This window comes from Castor canadensis, chromosome 2, assembly GCF_047511655.1.
Source record: "Castor canadensis chromosome 2, mCasCan1.hap1v2, whole genome shotgun sequence".
Taxonomy (NCBI): domain Eukaryota; kingdom Metazoa; phylum Chordata; class Mammalia; order Rodentia; family Castoridae; genus Castor; species Castor canadensis.
In genome coordinates, this window is record NC_133387.1 from 4,943,414 (window position 1) to 4,959,192 (window position 15,779).

At 45.5% G+C, this 15,779-nt stretch overlaps 1 protein-coding gene across 6 annotated transcripts in view; it reads right to left on the reverse strand.

The window, feature by feature from the left end:
- Positions 1-13,254: 13,254 nt before the first annotated feature.
- The window catches only part of Actr3b (actin related protein 3B), an 80,183-nt gene continuing 77,658 nt past the window's right edge, over positions 13,255-15,779 (reverse strand). For all 6 annotated transcript variants that reach the window (XM_020167385.2, XM_020167386.2, XM_020167389.2 and 3 more), the window contains 3 exons: positions 15,600-15,725; positions 14,734-14,817; positions 13,255-14,129 (listed from right to left, as the gene is read on the reverse strand). In XM_020167385.2, coding sequence (XP_020022974.1) covers positions 14,034-14,129; positions 14,734-14,817; positions 15,600-15,725 — 306 coding nt within the window. In that variant the 3' untranslated portion in view covers positions 13,255-14,033. The remainder of the gene's footprint in view (positions 14,130-14,733; positions 14,818-15,599; positions 15,726-15,779) is intronic.

The window sequence follows — 15,779 nt, forward strand, 5'->3', positions numbered from 1 at the left end:
CCACTCATGAATCAATAAACACCACGGCCCAGAAGCCTGTGGCTTATTCATCTGCGTCTGTCTCATAGCCTGCTCCTCCAAGAGGAATGTGGCACTTTTAATAGGTGTCATTAAACACGTGCTTAGGAAACTGGGGGCTTTGTGGCCCAGTTCTCTCTGCAGGGAGGGATGCACTTTGGGCCAGGGCAGAACTGAGGGGCAAGGCCTGGGCAGCTTGGCCCAGGGATGCCAAGAGTGTTCTGAACAGTGTCTGTTCCTGGGGGACTCTCTGGTTAGGCCACCCAGCCAGAGCCAGCATGGAAGACACCCAAACTATACCATGACACAGGACTCCATGCTCAGGCGGAACAACCTGTACTCCATGTCTAGAAATTCTGAGCAAGTTTCTAACAAGGGGCTCTCGTTGCATTTTGCACTGGACCTGCAGATGAAGTGCCCAACTGCCAGTGGTCAAAAAACAGTGGCTTGAGGTTTCAGTGCGGGGTGTGGGGAGGGGACACACAACAAAGCACTGATCTCCAAGAGCAGAACAGTGGGGAGGGCTGGGCAGAGGGGGAGGAGGTGACATGCAAGGAGTCTGCATGCCAAAGCAACCAGAGGGAGGATGCAGAATTGTGGTGCCCCCCACCCACCCTCGTGCAAAGACCTTGTGGAGAGGCGAGGTCTGTACACTTCTCATTCTCTCATTCACGCTTCCGAGAGGCCAAGGAGTGTGATGGACCTCCCTAGAGAGTCATGGAGGACAGCAGTCTCAGTTGAACCAAGATACCTGTGTCCCTCAGTGTTAAGAACCACAGACATGCCATCTACCATGCTTCTCACACAGCCTGTAGACTCGGGTCCAGTCCCATTTCTAATGGCTACTAAGGAGAGGCCGTTATGCACTGGGGCTGTGCTCCCTACCTCGTTCATACCCACTGATCAAAATTTTACTTTTGCCAGTTAGAGACTAAATATGCAAATGGACAAGTCGGAACATGTATCAAAATAGAATTTTTTTGGCAGTACAGGAGTTTGAACTCAGGGACTTTACTTGCTAGACAAGCCCTGCACGTGGCCCTTATTTTTTTTTCTTAGGTAGGGTCACCCATTTTTTTTTTCCCCAGGGCTGGCATCAGACTACAATCCTCATACCTATAGCTGGGATGACAGATGCGTACCACCATCACCATCCCAGGCCTATTGGTTGAGATGAGGTCTTGTAATGTTTTTCCCAGGCTGGCAAATCAACGCTCCTGCCAGATCCTCCCAATCTTCACCTACCAAGTAGCTACGATTATAGGCATGAGGCACTGGACCTGGCATCAAAATAGAATTTGGACCCAAAACCTGCAGCCTAAGTGATGAAACCATGGCCTCCACTGCAATTGGCCCCAAATGCTCAGGGCTTGATGGACCAGTTTCCCTGCTCTTAGCCACCGTGCTTCCAACAGGACAGAAATCAGAGAAAGCCCAGTGTGCGCCCTAGCCAATCACACCGGGCCTGATTCCAGGGTCACCTCCCATGGGGCTTCTGAGGGCCTCCCTCATCACACAGCTGTCCCGGTGCTCGGGCAGGAGGAGGCACTCAGAGGGAACAAGCCCTGAATGAGTGGCCTTGGCCTGGCCCATTCTCATTAGGTTGGCTTTTATTTCCAACAAAGTTTACCCTCCTGGCTACAAATTATTGTTCTCTTATTTAGTTTTGTACTGCATTCTCCAGAAGAGGAGCTGCTACCCTGAGGGTCAGCTTCCATCCAAGCGACCCACACAGCTGGGAACTGACCACGTCTCCAAGCTGTGAATCTAGAAAACAGCTGAACATCAATGACATTTGTATCCAAACCCCAAACACAATGCCCCTAAAATTAAACAAGGGAACAGAAATTATTTTCCTCTCTTTGCTATTCCCTGAGTCTGGACACTAAAATAAAGGACCCAGAGGTCCTCGCTGAGAGAGGTCCCTACAACACGGTCCTTCTAACTCCTCTCACTCAGGAACAAGCTGCTCTCCTTGAGACAGAAAGTTGATGTCACAGGGACCACCATGGCCACCCTGAGCAGCTCTCATGGGTCAACACCGTGGAGGTCACAGCGTCTGGGATCCCCGAGGGGAGTTTTGTTTATATTTGAAGTAAGTACAGTTCCACTAGTGCAGTCTGGAGGGCAGTCGACTGAATTTCCAACTGTCCTAGATGAGTGTAAGCCTGGGAATGAAATGAATAATTATGAGAAGCACCAAGCAGCCCATTTTGCTAATTACAATCTTTCTGCAAAACACCCTCTGTAAAATTTCTTTAATTATTTATCACCAATGACCACCCAAAGCACACAATCATTTCTCTTCAGTTCCCAGTAAAATAAAAGTAATGTCAAAGAAGTAATTCCTTTCTAGGGGCTGGGCGTGGTGACACTCCTGTAATCCGTCTGCTCAGCAGGTGCACATAGGAGGATCAATGTTCAAGGCTAGCTGTGGCAAAAAAAGCTGGGCATGGTGGTGCAAGCCTGTGGTCCCAGCTCTGAAGGAGGTATAAGTACGAGGATCATGGTTCAGGTTGGCCTGGGCAAAAAAACATGAAGCCCTATCCAAAACCAACTAAATCAGAAAAGGGCTGTGTGGATCAAGTGGCAGAGTGCCCACCTAGCAAGCACAAGGCTCTGAGTTCAACCCCAGTACTGTCCTCCCCCCCACCAAATTCCTTTGTAGAACCCTGTTTCTCTCCTGTTCTCAACAGTCTGCTGGAGTAGCGATGCAGGTGTCCCCCACAGACAGCACTGTCTGAAGACACATCCCCATCTGAGGGCATCCCACCAAGCCAGCCTCCCACACCCTGCTCTCCCCGCCGTGCCTGAAAGCAGTTGCTGGCTTGGAGGTGGTGACACAGGCACGTCCCAGAGTCAGAAGTACATCAGAAAGGTCATGAGCTCCATCACCATCCCTCCCCCTCATAAGCCCCGAGTAAGCAATCGGTTTTGATGGGGTCAACCTTGAAAGCTTGTCCACATCTCTGCTGTCCCACGCACAGTGAGGTCCAACTGCTTAGTATGAAGTTCAGCTGGCTTCAGGGCAAGACTGATTCTTGCTGGTCCCCTCCGTGGAGCCACTGGTGTGACTCCTGTGTGATGCAGTGACTTGACAGCACCCATGGGACACAGTGTGGATCTGTGAGCACTCTCAGTGCTTTCTCACGTCCTGTCACCAGTTACCTCCCTGGAAAGTGGGAGAGGCGAGCTGGCCCGGCTGTAATAGTGGGGACTGGACACCAAGTCCACTTCCCAGTCACCTGTGGATGGGACTGAAAAGCATATTTCCAGCATTCAAAGCTGAAAGTTTCCCAGAGCAATCACTGCAATGGTAGCTTAGCTTAAATGTGTGTGTGTGTGTGTGCACTTAACAATGTACACCTCTTTGTGTGAACGTATCAGTGAACTGTTTTAAGAGAAGGAAGAAAATGTGACGAGTTGCCCCAGGCTGTGGTTATCAAGCCCGTGAACTCCGGGACCTGCTTCACTCTGTCAGGGACACAACTTCTCAGAGCACAGGCACAATAAACCTAGCACACATCCCGAGTGGTCCAGCGACTAGCACTGAACTGCGAGGTCACTCCCACCCAGGGCCACACTGGTCATAATGACACAGCAGGAGCGCTGTCAGCTCTTGAGAAGTTACCTAACTGAAAATCACCCCAGACCTAAACTACATTACCAGAAAGTTTATCATGCCATAAATCCTTGCCACGAGGGGACATCCAAGTCACAGAGCATGGCAGTAACTTTCTTAAATTCAGAGAGCTATAAGTGTATCACGCAGTAATGTTTTGATTAGCCATAAAGTTTAATTTATTGTGAACAGAAGACCTAATGAATAAATATGTTAAAACATGCTAATTTAGCTTGAGAAAATGCCTGCATGATCAGAACTGTAAGTTTAGTGTACTACCCTAATTAAGATGAAAGATGTCACAGGAAAGTGTCAGTTTGCACCTTCTATGGCTCACACTTATTTCTCTAGCTAGCTTGCTTCTAGTTATCATTTACATGTCTTGTTCCTCCACCCTGTGCTGGATTGTGAATTCTTTTGTAATAGCTCAAATACCGCAAATCATCGACAAAGCGCAGATTTTATTTTTATAAAAGAAAACAGCACAGTGGGGGAAAAAAAGACCAACCGTTCTAAATTCAACAAGAAAAATCGTCTCATTCGTAGTCTCAATTTTATTGTTTTGTTTTGTTTTTTCCTACTGGAGGTCTTGTGCTTGTAAGCTCTACCACTTGAGCCATACCCCCAGCCCTTTCTTCTTTATTTTCAAATAGGGTCTTGTGTTTTTGTCCAGGCCAGACTGGACAGCAGGCCTGCTGAAGTAGTTCAAGTGGTAGTGTGCTGTTTAGCAAGCATGAGGCCCCAAGTCCAAACCTCAATACCATTAAAAAAAAAAAAAAAAAAAAAAAGGACTGGACAGTAATCCCTCTCTTTATGCCTCCCACATAGCTGGCATAACACCACACCCTGCTTATTGGTTGAGATGGGGTCTTGCTAATTCTTTTTCCCAGGCTAGCCTTGAACCTTGATCCTCCCAATCTCCAGCTCCTGTAGAGCTGGGATTATAGTATGAGCCACCGCGCCCAACTGACAGTTTCAATTTTAAAACTGAAAACTAGCTCCATGCACCAGCTATGTATAATTTTAGACTAAATTGTGAAAGGCCCATCCTTAACATTCATCTGAGGGGGTGATCTCCAGCCATTCTGACTTCCTGCTCCCTTCTCACAGCCTTTGTTAACTTTACCCTCCGCTTTACACAGAGAGACACACAGGTGTCTCCATCCCTTCCCCAGCTACATGTCACCACCTAGTCAAAGTGCATTTATAAAGTTCTGGGTGCTACCATCAAGACCAACAGTCACATCTGTCCGGCTTCCCTCTCTTTCCCAGGTTCCCTCAGTGACTACAGAAAAACTCCTGGTCAAAGCTTCTAGGTGTGTCTACTTTGGACCTAATACAAACCCAACTATCCACTCTCTGCTTAACATCTTTTCCTATGGACTGGCTACCAGTGACTCACCTGTAATCCTAGCTACTTGGGAGGCTGAGATTGGGAGAATAACCATTTAAGGCCAGCCTGGGCAATTAATTCATGGGACTCCCCATCTCCAAAACAACCAGAGCAAAATGAACTGGAAGTGTGGCTTAAGGGGTACAGTGCTTGCTTTTCAGAGGCAAAGCCTGAGTTCACATGGCGGTCCCACCACACAAAAAAAATTTTCCTGTTTTGGAACTTGTCCTCCAGATAAAGCCTGGCCCTGTGCTAGGTGGTCTTACCTCCTCTCACACACCAGACACCCTGAGTCCTCCACGTCTTGTCTCTGGCTGGCCTGTGTATTAGTGAACCAGTTGACATCACCGACAGTGTGCTAGTTCCTTCCTACAGAAACAGCCCCTTCAAGCTAACATATGATCCCCCCTCCCCCCAGTACCCCACCCCTCAGGCTCCTGTTGCACATCTCGCCAAGCCCTGCACTTATTCCTTGCGGTGGCTCACAGTTGGTGGCTCCGGGTGTGACACTGGTCAATGGCCACCTCTCCTGCTGGAATGGAAACTCCACCTGTTCACATCGTGAATGTGACATGAGTCAGCATGGGACCTCAGACTGGCACGTCTCACCACAGGCACTTAGTGAGCATCCCAGAATCCAGCAGGCATTCATGAGCGGATGGCTTCTCCTGGTTAAAAAGAAAAACAAAAATCTCAAGGCAAGGAGAGTCAAGGGTCAACTTCACAAATCCAGACCAGGATGGGAGACCCCTGGACTGTGAGAGTTGCTCTGCAGCCTTGAACCTGGGTTCCTTCCAAGTGGCTCCCTCATTGTCCCTCATGTCTCATCATTCTACCAAACTCATTCTCAGTTACTCAGTGGCCCGGGATCCCATGACCATGTACTCCACCAAGAGTGTGTTATTATCATCCTCTCGCTGGATAGAGAGGAAAGACAGACATAAGCGTATGGACATGAATAAGACCAAGGCCAAGCCACAGCGATGCCCAGTGTGGGTGCAGGATTTTGGATGGCCTGTTCTCTGCTTAGCCCCAGGCTTGGCTGAGCCACTAGCAGTGCTCTGCACCACCACTGGAAATACAGCCAAATATCATTAGAAATTTTATTTGACATCATAAAAACTTAGATTTGTAATTATTAATTTTTTTGGCGGTACTGGGTTTGAACTGAGGGCCTCATGCTTGCTAGGCAGTCACTCCACCAGTCCAGTAATTATTAACTTTTAATAATTTAAAGCTATTTCCTCTCATCAATTAAAATTTTGAAATTTAGTAGTAATATATTAACTAAGGAACTGTATTATATACATATTCACACGAAAGAGAGAATAATGTATAGCACCCCAAACTAAAAACAACAAAACTAAAACTTGAGAAGTCTACCAAGAGAATAAACAGCTGCCTACTTGAGAAACAATTCAGGGTAGAAAAGCCCATATTTGGGCTGGTGGACTGGCTCAAGTGGTAGAGACCCTGTCCAGCACGCATGAGGTCCCAAGTTCAAACCCCAGTACTGCCAAAAAAAAAAAAAAAAACAGTATTTTAAAACTCAAAAAACCTTTCTGAATACCAAGATCAAGCTCCTCTTTTTCTCTTTAAGATTTCCTTCCACAGACCAAGTGAAATGTATGTAATTGCCAATTAGAGCCCCATGCAATTATTTTGCCAATCAATTTATATTTCTATTTAGCAAGCCTGACAGTTACTTTTTAAAGAAACAATATGAAACATTCTTTAATTAAGTAAAGAATTATTTAACAGATAAATATTCTTAATGGGGCTCTCTTGTGGTTTGAAGTAAGTATTTGATTAACCTCACAAATGTGTCTGGCACAATCATAATTTTTACAAATGAGATAGAAGGACCATAAATCATATAGCGATCTGCACTTCAGTCACTCAAGAGCTCATTATTCATCTCAGGAAAGTTGTAGAATGAACCACCTCTCACCACCATAGAACACACTTCTGTCCTGGAGACTTCTGTAGGGAACCTCTCCTGCTGGCCTCCTGCTGAGGTTGTGTCTTGTGTATGTACACCGCATCACACAGGCTCCATCACCTACTCTTCAGGAAGTGAAACACCTGCCAGAGTCGAAGTCCAAGAGCTAGATTTTGTGACACTATTAAAACTCTTAAGGTGAGGGTCATCAGTGTCCCCAACACCCCAGACCCAGCCTTCCTCTGAGGCTATGCAGCCATATAGTTCTCTGCAGTGCTAGAGCCCACGCAGCCTGGACAGTCAACAATGGCATCCTTTCTGAGTAGGAATTTGATTCAGTAAACACTTATAGGACACCTACCCTGTGCCAGACACTGTGAAGGCCCAGGTGAGGCAGAGATCAGCCCCAATTTTGAAGGACGTCAGTCTGGTGAGTGGCATAAGGCATGGCTGGCACACAGGTAAATTAGGAGGTGAGTCCACAGCGGGGTCAAAGGTGGCCTCAGATAGATGAGAGTGGGTGTCCCGACAGGTAAGAGCCCTTCGGGATGCATCGTGCCACGTTGTCACCTTAAGCAGCATGCGTGTGGGATGTATGTACATATGTAGCCAAAAATGAAGGCACTCTCACATGGCCGGGTAAGGATGACTCAGCATGGGGCCGGGGAGAAGCTGCTGTTCAGGCCACACGGGCTCTGTGCGCCTTACTTTTGTTATATGGATGACAGAACTGATTCACTTCTGTCAGCAGTGGTAAGGCCCAGTGATGCTTAGATTCTAGAACCCTACACTCATCTTCTTCTAGCCCTTTCTTACTGAAACTCATCTAGGCAATAGAGCTCGTGAGTCTAAAATATCCTTTTCCTCCACTGATACTACTTTTAACATAACCGAATGACTCTTAGAACACAGCTGCTTTCTGAGAGAAGAAGGGTGGCTAAAGTCGATCTATTATTTACCAGGGCTCAGTGTGGTGCTCGTGCTTGGATGAACAACTGTCTTTTCTCTTATTTGCACTGGAACATAAAGTCAATACACAAGACAGAACAAGCTTATGGCCAAGCTTATGAGCAAAAATGAAAAAATTCTTTAATAAATATCCTACATCAGCAGTTTCCTAGAACCCATTACTACGAAGGGAATTGGACTGCAGAGCTGTTTCTGGGTCCCCATTACCACAGCCCCACTCTTCCTGGTCCACTACCGTATGAAGCCAATTGGGGCCCATGGTGCTGTATTTTACCAAAAATGCTTACAAACGCACACATTAGATCAGATCAAATGAGGACTTCTCTGCTTCCTAGCTATCTGGCAAATGGGAAAGGAAACATTGACTTCATAGGGTTACTAAGATTAAATTAAGGTCACAGTGAGCTAGCACTTAGCAAAATTCCCTGCACACAGCCAACCCAGGAATGGGCAACTGGCTCACCCTTGTTCTCACCTTAAGCCTCCACCCCATTCCCACTTGGGTGCCAACCCCCACTGGACAGCCTGTGCAATGCCCTTCTGTTAAACTCCGTAAATTCTTCAGTTTCCAATGAGAAGCCCACTCCTGCTGACCACAGTCCCCCTGCCTTGCAGCTTGGGCCTCAGTCCCCGTGTTACCACAAGTTTTGGTTGGGGTTCTTGGCCTTTGTGCTCCCACAACTGAAGATTGCAAGGAAGACATGGAATGAGTGAAACTAACAGTAGTTTATTAAAAATAGTAACGACACATTTTTATAGAAGAGAGTAGGCTATCTCAGGGAGATCAACCGTGCACTTTTGTGTCCCAGCTTATTGGGACTTCAGGGGAAGTCTTCAGAGAATCTTTTCAAAGTTATCAAGACAGCATTAGGTTTCCTATAGATTATATTTTATCATAAACTCTAGCACATTGCTTGTGATGTGCTTTAGCCTTCTGGTTTTGCCCTTATCTACCTGTTCTCATTTTTAAATAATCCTTTGTTTTTAGGACAAAAACAAAGTTTTGCATGTAGAGAGCATCCAAAATCCTTTCTCATCCAAAAGTGTTCTTTCCTTTATAACCTTCTTTATATCTCATCTCCTATTCACTGGCTCCTTTTTACCTTGTTGCCATCCACACATGGCTGCAGATCCTATACAAACTTTACTGCCACTAGATTTTTAAAGGGGTGTCTTTCACATTTTCTTCCCTTTGATCTTACATGAATCTCAGAGTTCAGAATGTTAAATTCCACTAGAGCTGGTTAAGATAACAGAACTTCCAAACAACCCTGAACAGCAAAAACTATTTTACTACCATCAAGAAGGCAGAAGGGAAAGTACACAGAGCTCAATCTCTACATGATAACCCTGTAATTACAGTTCAGGATACAAAAGGCTAATTGATGGTTAATTATTTGTTGGTTCTAGGCACAGAGAAAAAAGTAGCACACCTCCACCGTTGTGTACATTTTCCCAAGATCACAGTCCAGGGAGTCCAAAACTGAAAAGACAGCTCCATCCCCCCATACTGACAAGGTATCAGGCAGGCTTATAGAATGAGTCACCCAGACCTCAAGTCTCCTGGCTTGGCTCAGGGCATTGGGTTTGGGGGCCAGAAAGTTCTGGGTGTCATGAGAGAATTCAAGAATGGAGAGAGAGAAGAGTTCAACAGAAGCAAGTTTATGTATGAAAAGCAAAATGAAGGCAAAGATGCTCCTTCAATGGCAGGGTGGGCAGACTCAAGGAGCAGTGCATAGAGGTCCCAGATCTCAGGCTTTTAGTGGGGACTGCAGACCTGAGGGTGCTCACTCCTGGAAAACTGGGTCACATGTCATTAACTTCTGGAAACTGGGTTATATTCATCAAGTCCTCTCACGTGTCAGGCAGGGGGCAGTTTTTGGTCTTGGATCGTCAGACTGGAGCCATTATGATTTTCTGCAGGATCCAGGGTCCGCAGGTCATCAGACCCTGCTGTATCTCACAAGCCATTCTGTTAACATCAAGAGTCCAGGATATGATTCCTTACCAACATCCAAGCCACAGTTCTCAGCCATCAGGTTTCCTCACTCCCTGCCTAGCCTCTGTATCACTCAGATGCCTCCACTCTCCCTAGTTTCCCAGTGCCCTTTACCTTTCATGCTACTTAAGACTTCCCGGTCCATCACTTCAAGTACAAAGAAACCCTATCAACACGTCTTGGACAGGACATCTGACTTGCCACACCTGCTTAGCAAAACCCAAGGCTAGCTCTCCCTGCTTCTCCCTCCCTCTGGCTACAGTGGAGTTCCCCAACCAGGTATATCTGCTCCTCCTTCCTCCCCACACCCTAGACAGCACCACCTCTTGCCCCTGCAATGACCCATCAAGTCCTTTCCACTTGGGTAGCTTCCATTTCTCTCACGTTTTCCCCTACTGGCAGCCTCTACCGAAACAAAATCCTAAGCCCCAAGTTCCTTAATCTGGTCATGCCTACAAAATTAATAAAACCAAAGCTAAAGCTGCAGAAGCTGATGAACTCGGAACTAGCCATTGTGTCTCATTAGAAAGACAACACTGGCAATGTTCATGTGCCAGTTGCCAGGCTTTCATTTTTTTTAATTGACAGATAAAACCATCATCTTCTCATGTACAATGTGACATGTGAAGTACACACACCTGTGGGATGGTTATTCAGGCTAGATTTCTGTAAGTTAAAGCCACTCCTGTAATAACCTTCCATCACAGTTTCTGTTTCAATCTACTATGTAAGGCAAAGCAACTTCCTATACTATCAGAATACTTAAGTGGGTTAAGGATTGTTGACTTAGGATCTTGGATATGTTTGTAAGAAACTGTCCTTGTTGAAGTGTATTTTACAGAAAACGGTTCACTTGGACTTGTAGGCAGTTTTGTCCCAGAAGGTTCACTTAACTATCAATTCTAGTAAGACTTAACTCAATACTACAATATGATCTAGCATTATGTCAACCTGAAGAAAAAAGGTGTGGGGACTTTATTAAAATTAGTAATGTAACTCTAAGCACCTTATAGAATCACATTTCATTTCCACATACAGTAGCTGGCAGCTTTAAGGAATAAACAAAAAACACAAACCTATGGACAGTAACAGGGCCATTCCAGTTCTGAGGAAAGCCAGGAGAGAAGATAGGCTATGACTTGCTTCAAAGAGTTACAACTCATGCTCAGATCACTCTGGGCCAAAAGCTCTTTTTTCTGCTCATCAGGGTTTGCAGCCCTGGCTACAGAGTGGCATCACCTAAGAAGCTTGAAGACAAAAGGAAACCATGGGCGCTTTCCCTCCTCATTTGGGCCCACTCCTGCATTCTCACTCTGGATCTGAGATGGGCCTTGGCCAAGACTGAGAGGCACAGCACTATGTAGTCACATCCAATAGATTACTGTGCCCTACACATTTAAGATGATCTTGTCACAGAGAAAATGGAAGCTTTAGGTGTTCTTGGTCTAAAAACAGGCTCTATTAGCTCTGGTTTTGCCACTGTTGGTGGCAATACTGACACAGCATTATTCCAGGTGTTTGGAGAGCATGCAACAAAGCAGCTGGGATGCACAAATGCAGAGCAGGGGCCGAAATAAGCATGTTTCCTGAGACAGAGCACACTCATGTGGGCCGGGCACGTGGCCCAGGTACTGGTAACTGAGACTGATTAGGATGTGGGGAGTTTCTGGGGAGGTACCACAGCTCTGAAGAGCACAAAACTAAGATGATATGGTGTGAGAAGAAGTTGTTCTTTCTGCCATGCACAGGATGCAGTGTGGCTGAGGCGCATGGGCCAATGTAGCTGGAATATCATGAGAAACCAAAACAATGAAAACTAAAACTCCCAAGAAGGCACACACCCAAGGAATTGGGAAGAAACATGGTGTCTGGATGAAGGACGAACTATGTGGTACCAAAAAAGTAAGACCAGCAACACAGAGGACAGACCTGCAAGGCATGGCAAACTCCGGTCTCAGTATCCAAGGGGATGTCCTGAACACACAGCATTATGGCCTCTGCATAGTTTTTTGGGTTTTTTTTTTTTTTTTTTATCCATACATGCCCATGGCAGTGATTTGGATGTGGTTTGTTCCCCAAGTTTCATGTAGCGGAGGCTCGGTCCCCAGGGCACTGGGACTGAGAGGTATTGTGGAATGGATAAGAGGTGGGGCTAGCAGGAGGCCCCTGAGTCACTGGGCCCTGCCCTCAAAAGGAATCACAGTAGTTCTCTGGAAAAAACTGTTACGAAAGCCTGGGCCTGACCCCACCCAGTGCTCTCTGGCTTCCTGTATCAAACATACCCAATTTGTGCTCCCACCATCACCATCCACCCCAGTGAGCAGCGGAGAGGACCCTCACCAGAACAGAGCTGATGCTCCTCAACCTACCAAACTGCCAGCTAAACCAATGTCTCCTCTTAAGTAGCCTGCCTCAGGTATTTCATTAGAATGACAAAAAGCTGACATACACATAAAGTTTAATTTACGAATCAGGTACAGTAAGAAATTAACAATAACAACAATAATTGGGTGCCAATGGCTCATGCCTGTAAATCCTAGCTACTTGGGAAGCTGAGAATGGAAGGTTCAAGGCCAGCTCAAGCAAGTTATTTTCAAGACCCCCATCTCCAAAATAACCAGAGCCTGCTTTGCAACTGTGAAGCCGTGAGTTCAAATCCCAGTCCCACCAAAACAAAAAAAGAAGAAGAAGAAGAAGAATATACTGTAATGTTATGTACATGTGGTTTATCATTGACATTTTTCATTTAATATTTTCAGACTCAGTTGACTGTGGGTAACAAACTACAGGTAAGAGAGATCTACCAAGTTTGTTACTCCTAAACTTGTTTCCAAGTTTAAATACTAAAGCCACCTGGTTATGGTGACAAATTTTCTGACAATAAAACATAACCTCACCACTTAAATATCGTAAGTATTAAAAAAAACACAAGGACGATTAGAAGAATGGAATACACCTAAATCTGTTAAATTACCTCTCAAGCCAGCAAGCTACTCAGCAAATGTCAGAGTAGTTACTGAAAGCTTAAAGTCATGAATCCTGAACTGCTAGGAAGGGACACAGGAAATTGTTAGGACATCCGTCTCCACACACCCCTGGCCCAAAACACACCTAACACGGCTAGTTATCCACTCTCAGTGAGGGAGCATCACTGTAGAATAGGTACAGTGAGTCATTTGAAGTCATTTCCTACCACAAACTTATTAATCAGGAAATCTATTAATGGAAAACAAACTTTGAATTTCAATATTCTTTTAAAATTATGGAAGAAGACCAAAAGACCACCACACTGCAGTAGGAAAATATGTATAAAGATTCTAACAGCTTTTATTACAATGTGCAAGGTAATATTCATCTAGCACGCACCAAACATCAAACCACCATCATCTATAAAACAGCTCCAGAAAGTTCAAACAGAAACTCACAGACACCTTACCTAAAATACTCTCATACAACACTGTTTAGTGTTCAGACTTCATGTCACCCCAGAAAGGGATAATCATTTTCTGGCAAACGTGTGGCAAAAAGTTTGCTGCTTTATTTGTTTGCCTATAAACAAATCAGAACATGCCTCACATTTAAAAACTTTTTATTACAGCACTCCATGACATCAAAATCTATCCGTGCTTAGTATTAGCCAGTTGTACCAAATACTGTAAGATACAAAATGATAGGAAATATAAACATTGATTTGTATTTCAAGTTTATAACATTTTATTTACAAAAATAGGCTGGGAGGACGAGGTTCTCCCCACATTCCTTCCTGGGGGAACCATTTCGCACCTTTTCTTCGCTAATGGTTTTAAAAGTTGCGTTTAATTCCTTCAGAATTATATTTGTTGAGGAGAAGCTCAGACAGAGAGAGGAGACATGGGCAGGGGTTGGGGGAAGAGGGGATGGACACAGAGCAGCTGCACACAGATAATGGCTTTACAGGGAGGCTGCACTGGGTCCCATGCACTGGGCGATGTGAGCACACTGCAGGACACCAGCACCACACAGGTGTGGACAGGCGCCGTGGCTTCTCTGGGCTCTGAAGGACACTTGTTCCCCAGCACGACACTGCCAAACGGTGGCTTCAACGCAGACACTAAGACATGACTCCGAAGACAGGGTTGTGGCGGCAGATGCTGGGGCCATACTCTTCATAGTCCTTCTTGGTGTGACAGACCTGAAAGAACTCGGGCTGCAAGAGGCAGCAGTCAGAGGGAAAACAGGAGCGCTCAGGAGGAAATAAATGCAATAAACCATCAAGCAAAGGAGAAACTCCTCTCCTTGTCGAGGACCTTCCCCACCAACACCACCACTATAGTGCGGTTTGACCTCTCTGACATACTGAACTACTGAACAGGAGTCTATTTCATTTTTATGAATATACTCATTGATCCCCATCACCACACCAAACATTTACTTAGCCTCCATTTATTTAGGACCAAATATGTGCTGGCCCTAAATGAGCAACGTATTAGCTATTAACGAATTGAAGGAAATAGTCAAGACTTACTTGGGAAAGTCCCTGGGGTCAATGATTAATGCAAGGTTTATAGATTACTTTTGGGTTTCACTTATCCATGGCTATCTGTGACCCTAATTAGCAAGGATACTTATGAATTCACTGTGTGATTTAAATGACCATTAAAATAGCTTTTCTATCTGATAGCATTAAATGTATGTCTGTTTAAAGCTTCACAAATGGAACACACACTATTTAACTTTCATGGACCACATTTATCTGAACTCAACAGAGAATGCAGAAATGAAAATACAGAACAATCTAGGAAAGGACTTACAGTTGAGGCCAGCATGGAGCCTCCAAACCACACGGCATAGCGCTGCATGTGATGTGTGATCACCTGCACCTCCACAGGCTTTGGCTGGAAAATAAAGTAATTTATGTTCAGTCCAAACAAATCCCTTTTCTAATCGACTGTCAGCTGACAAGACAATGGCTTCCTTGGGACCTTTCTTCCACGGTAAGGCCCTTCCTCACCTTCAGGTTCCTGTAGTGACAATAACCAGACTGCAGTCCTGGCCCCGAGGATGAGGGAACAGAGAACATGGCCAGCAGAGGTCATCTCTTAACAACACAAAAAGCATTTAAGAAACAAAAACCTCCAAGCAACTAACCTAACTGAATTGTTGAGCAAATAAATCAGATGGCCTAGCACTATAGAGATAATTCCAAAATCACTAAAGAACTGTGCTTTTCAAAGAGGTGGTCCTACATCAGTGGAATTTCTTGCTTGTTTCCACTTCCCTACCAAAGCCAATCTTGATTAGAAGCCCAAATAAAATCAGCTCGCAAAGAACTATGACTCCACCCTCCTATCAGTTATCCCAGTGAGAGCATTTCCAAAGGACATTAAAGATCCTCAGCATAGATGATTACTCCATCTGCATGGAACCCTGGTCATTACACTCACACCTGAGCGCTTACCACACAAAACAAGATGACTGGCAAACAGCCAGGACAGCAGGAGCATCAGTCCTAATTGCACGCTGGGAGCAAGCTCAGGCAGCAAGCCTCTGCTTGACTTCAGTGTGGCCAAGACAGCAAGCCAAGCTCATTGTACCCCATGCCACCCAGACGAGCTCCTGGGCTCCCTCCCTGTCAGGAAGTGCACACATCAACCCAGGCTGAGACTCGGCCTCCTACCTTTATCCTGCCACCACTCAGCTCTTCACTCAGTTTCAGTCTGGCATCCACCACTCTTTTTAAATCTCTTTGTAGTCGCCGTCCAAAATCTCTGAACATTGTCGAGCCTCCCGAGAGAACGACATTCTAAAAGACAAGAGCGGAGGGCAGTACAGACTGAGATTATCGGCCCATGATGCT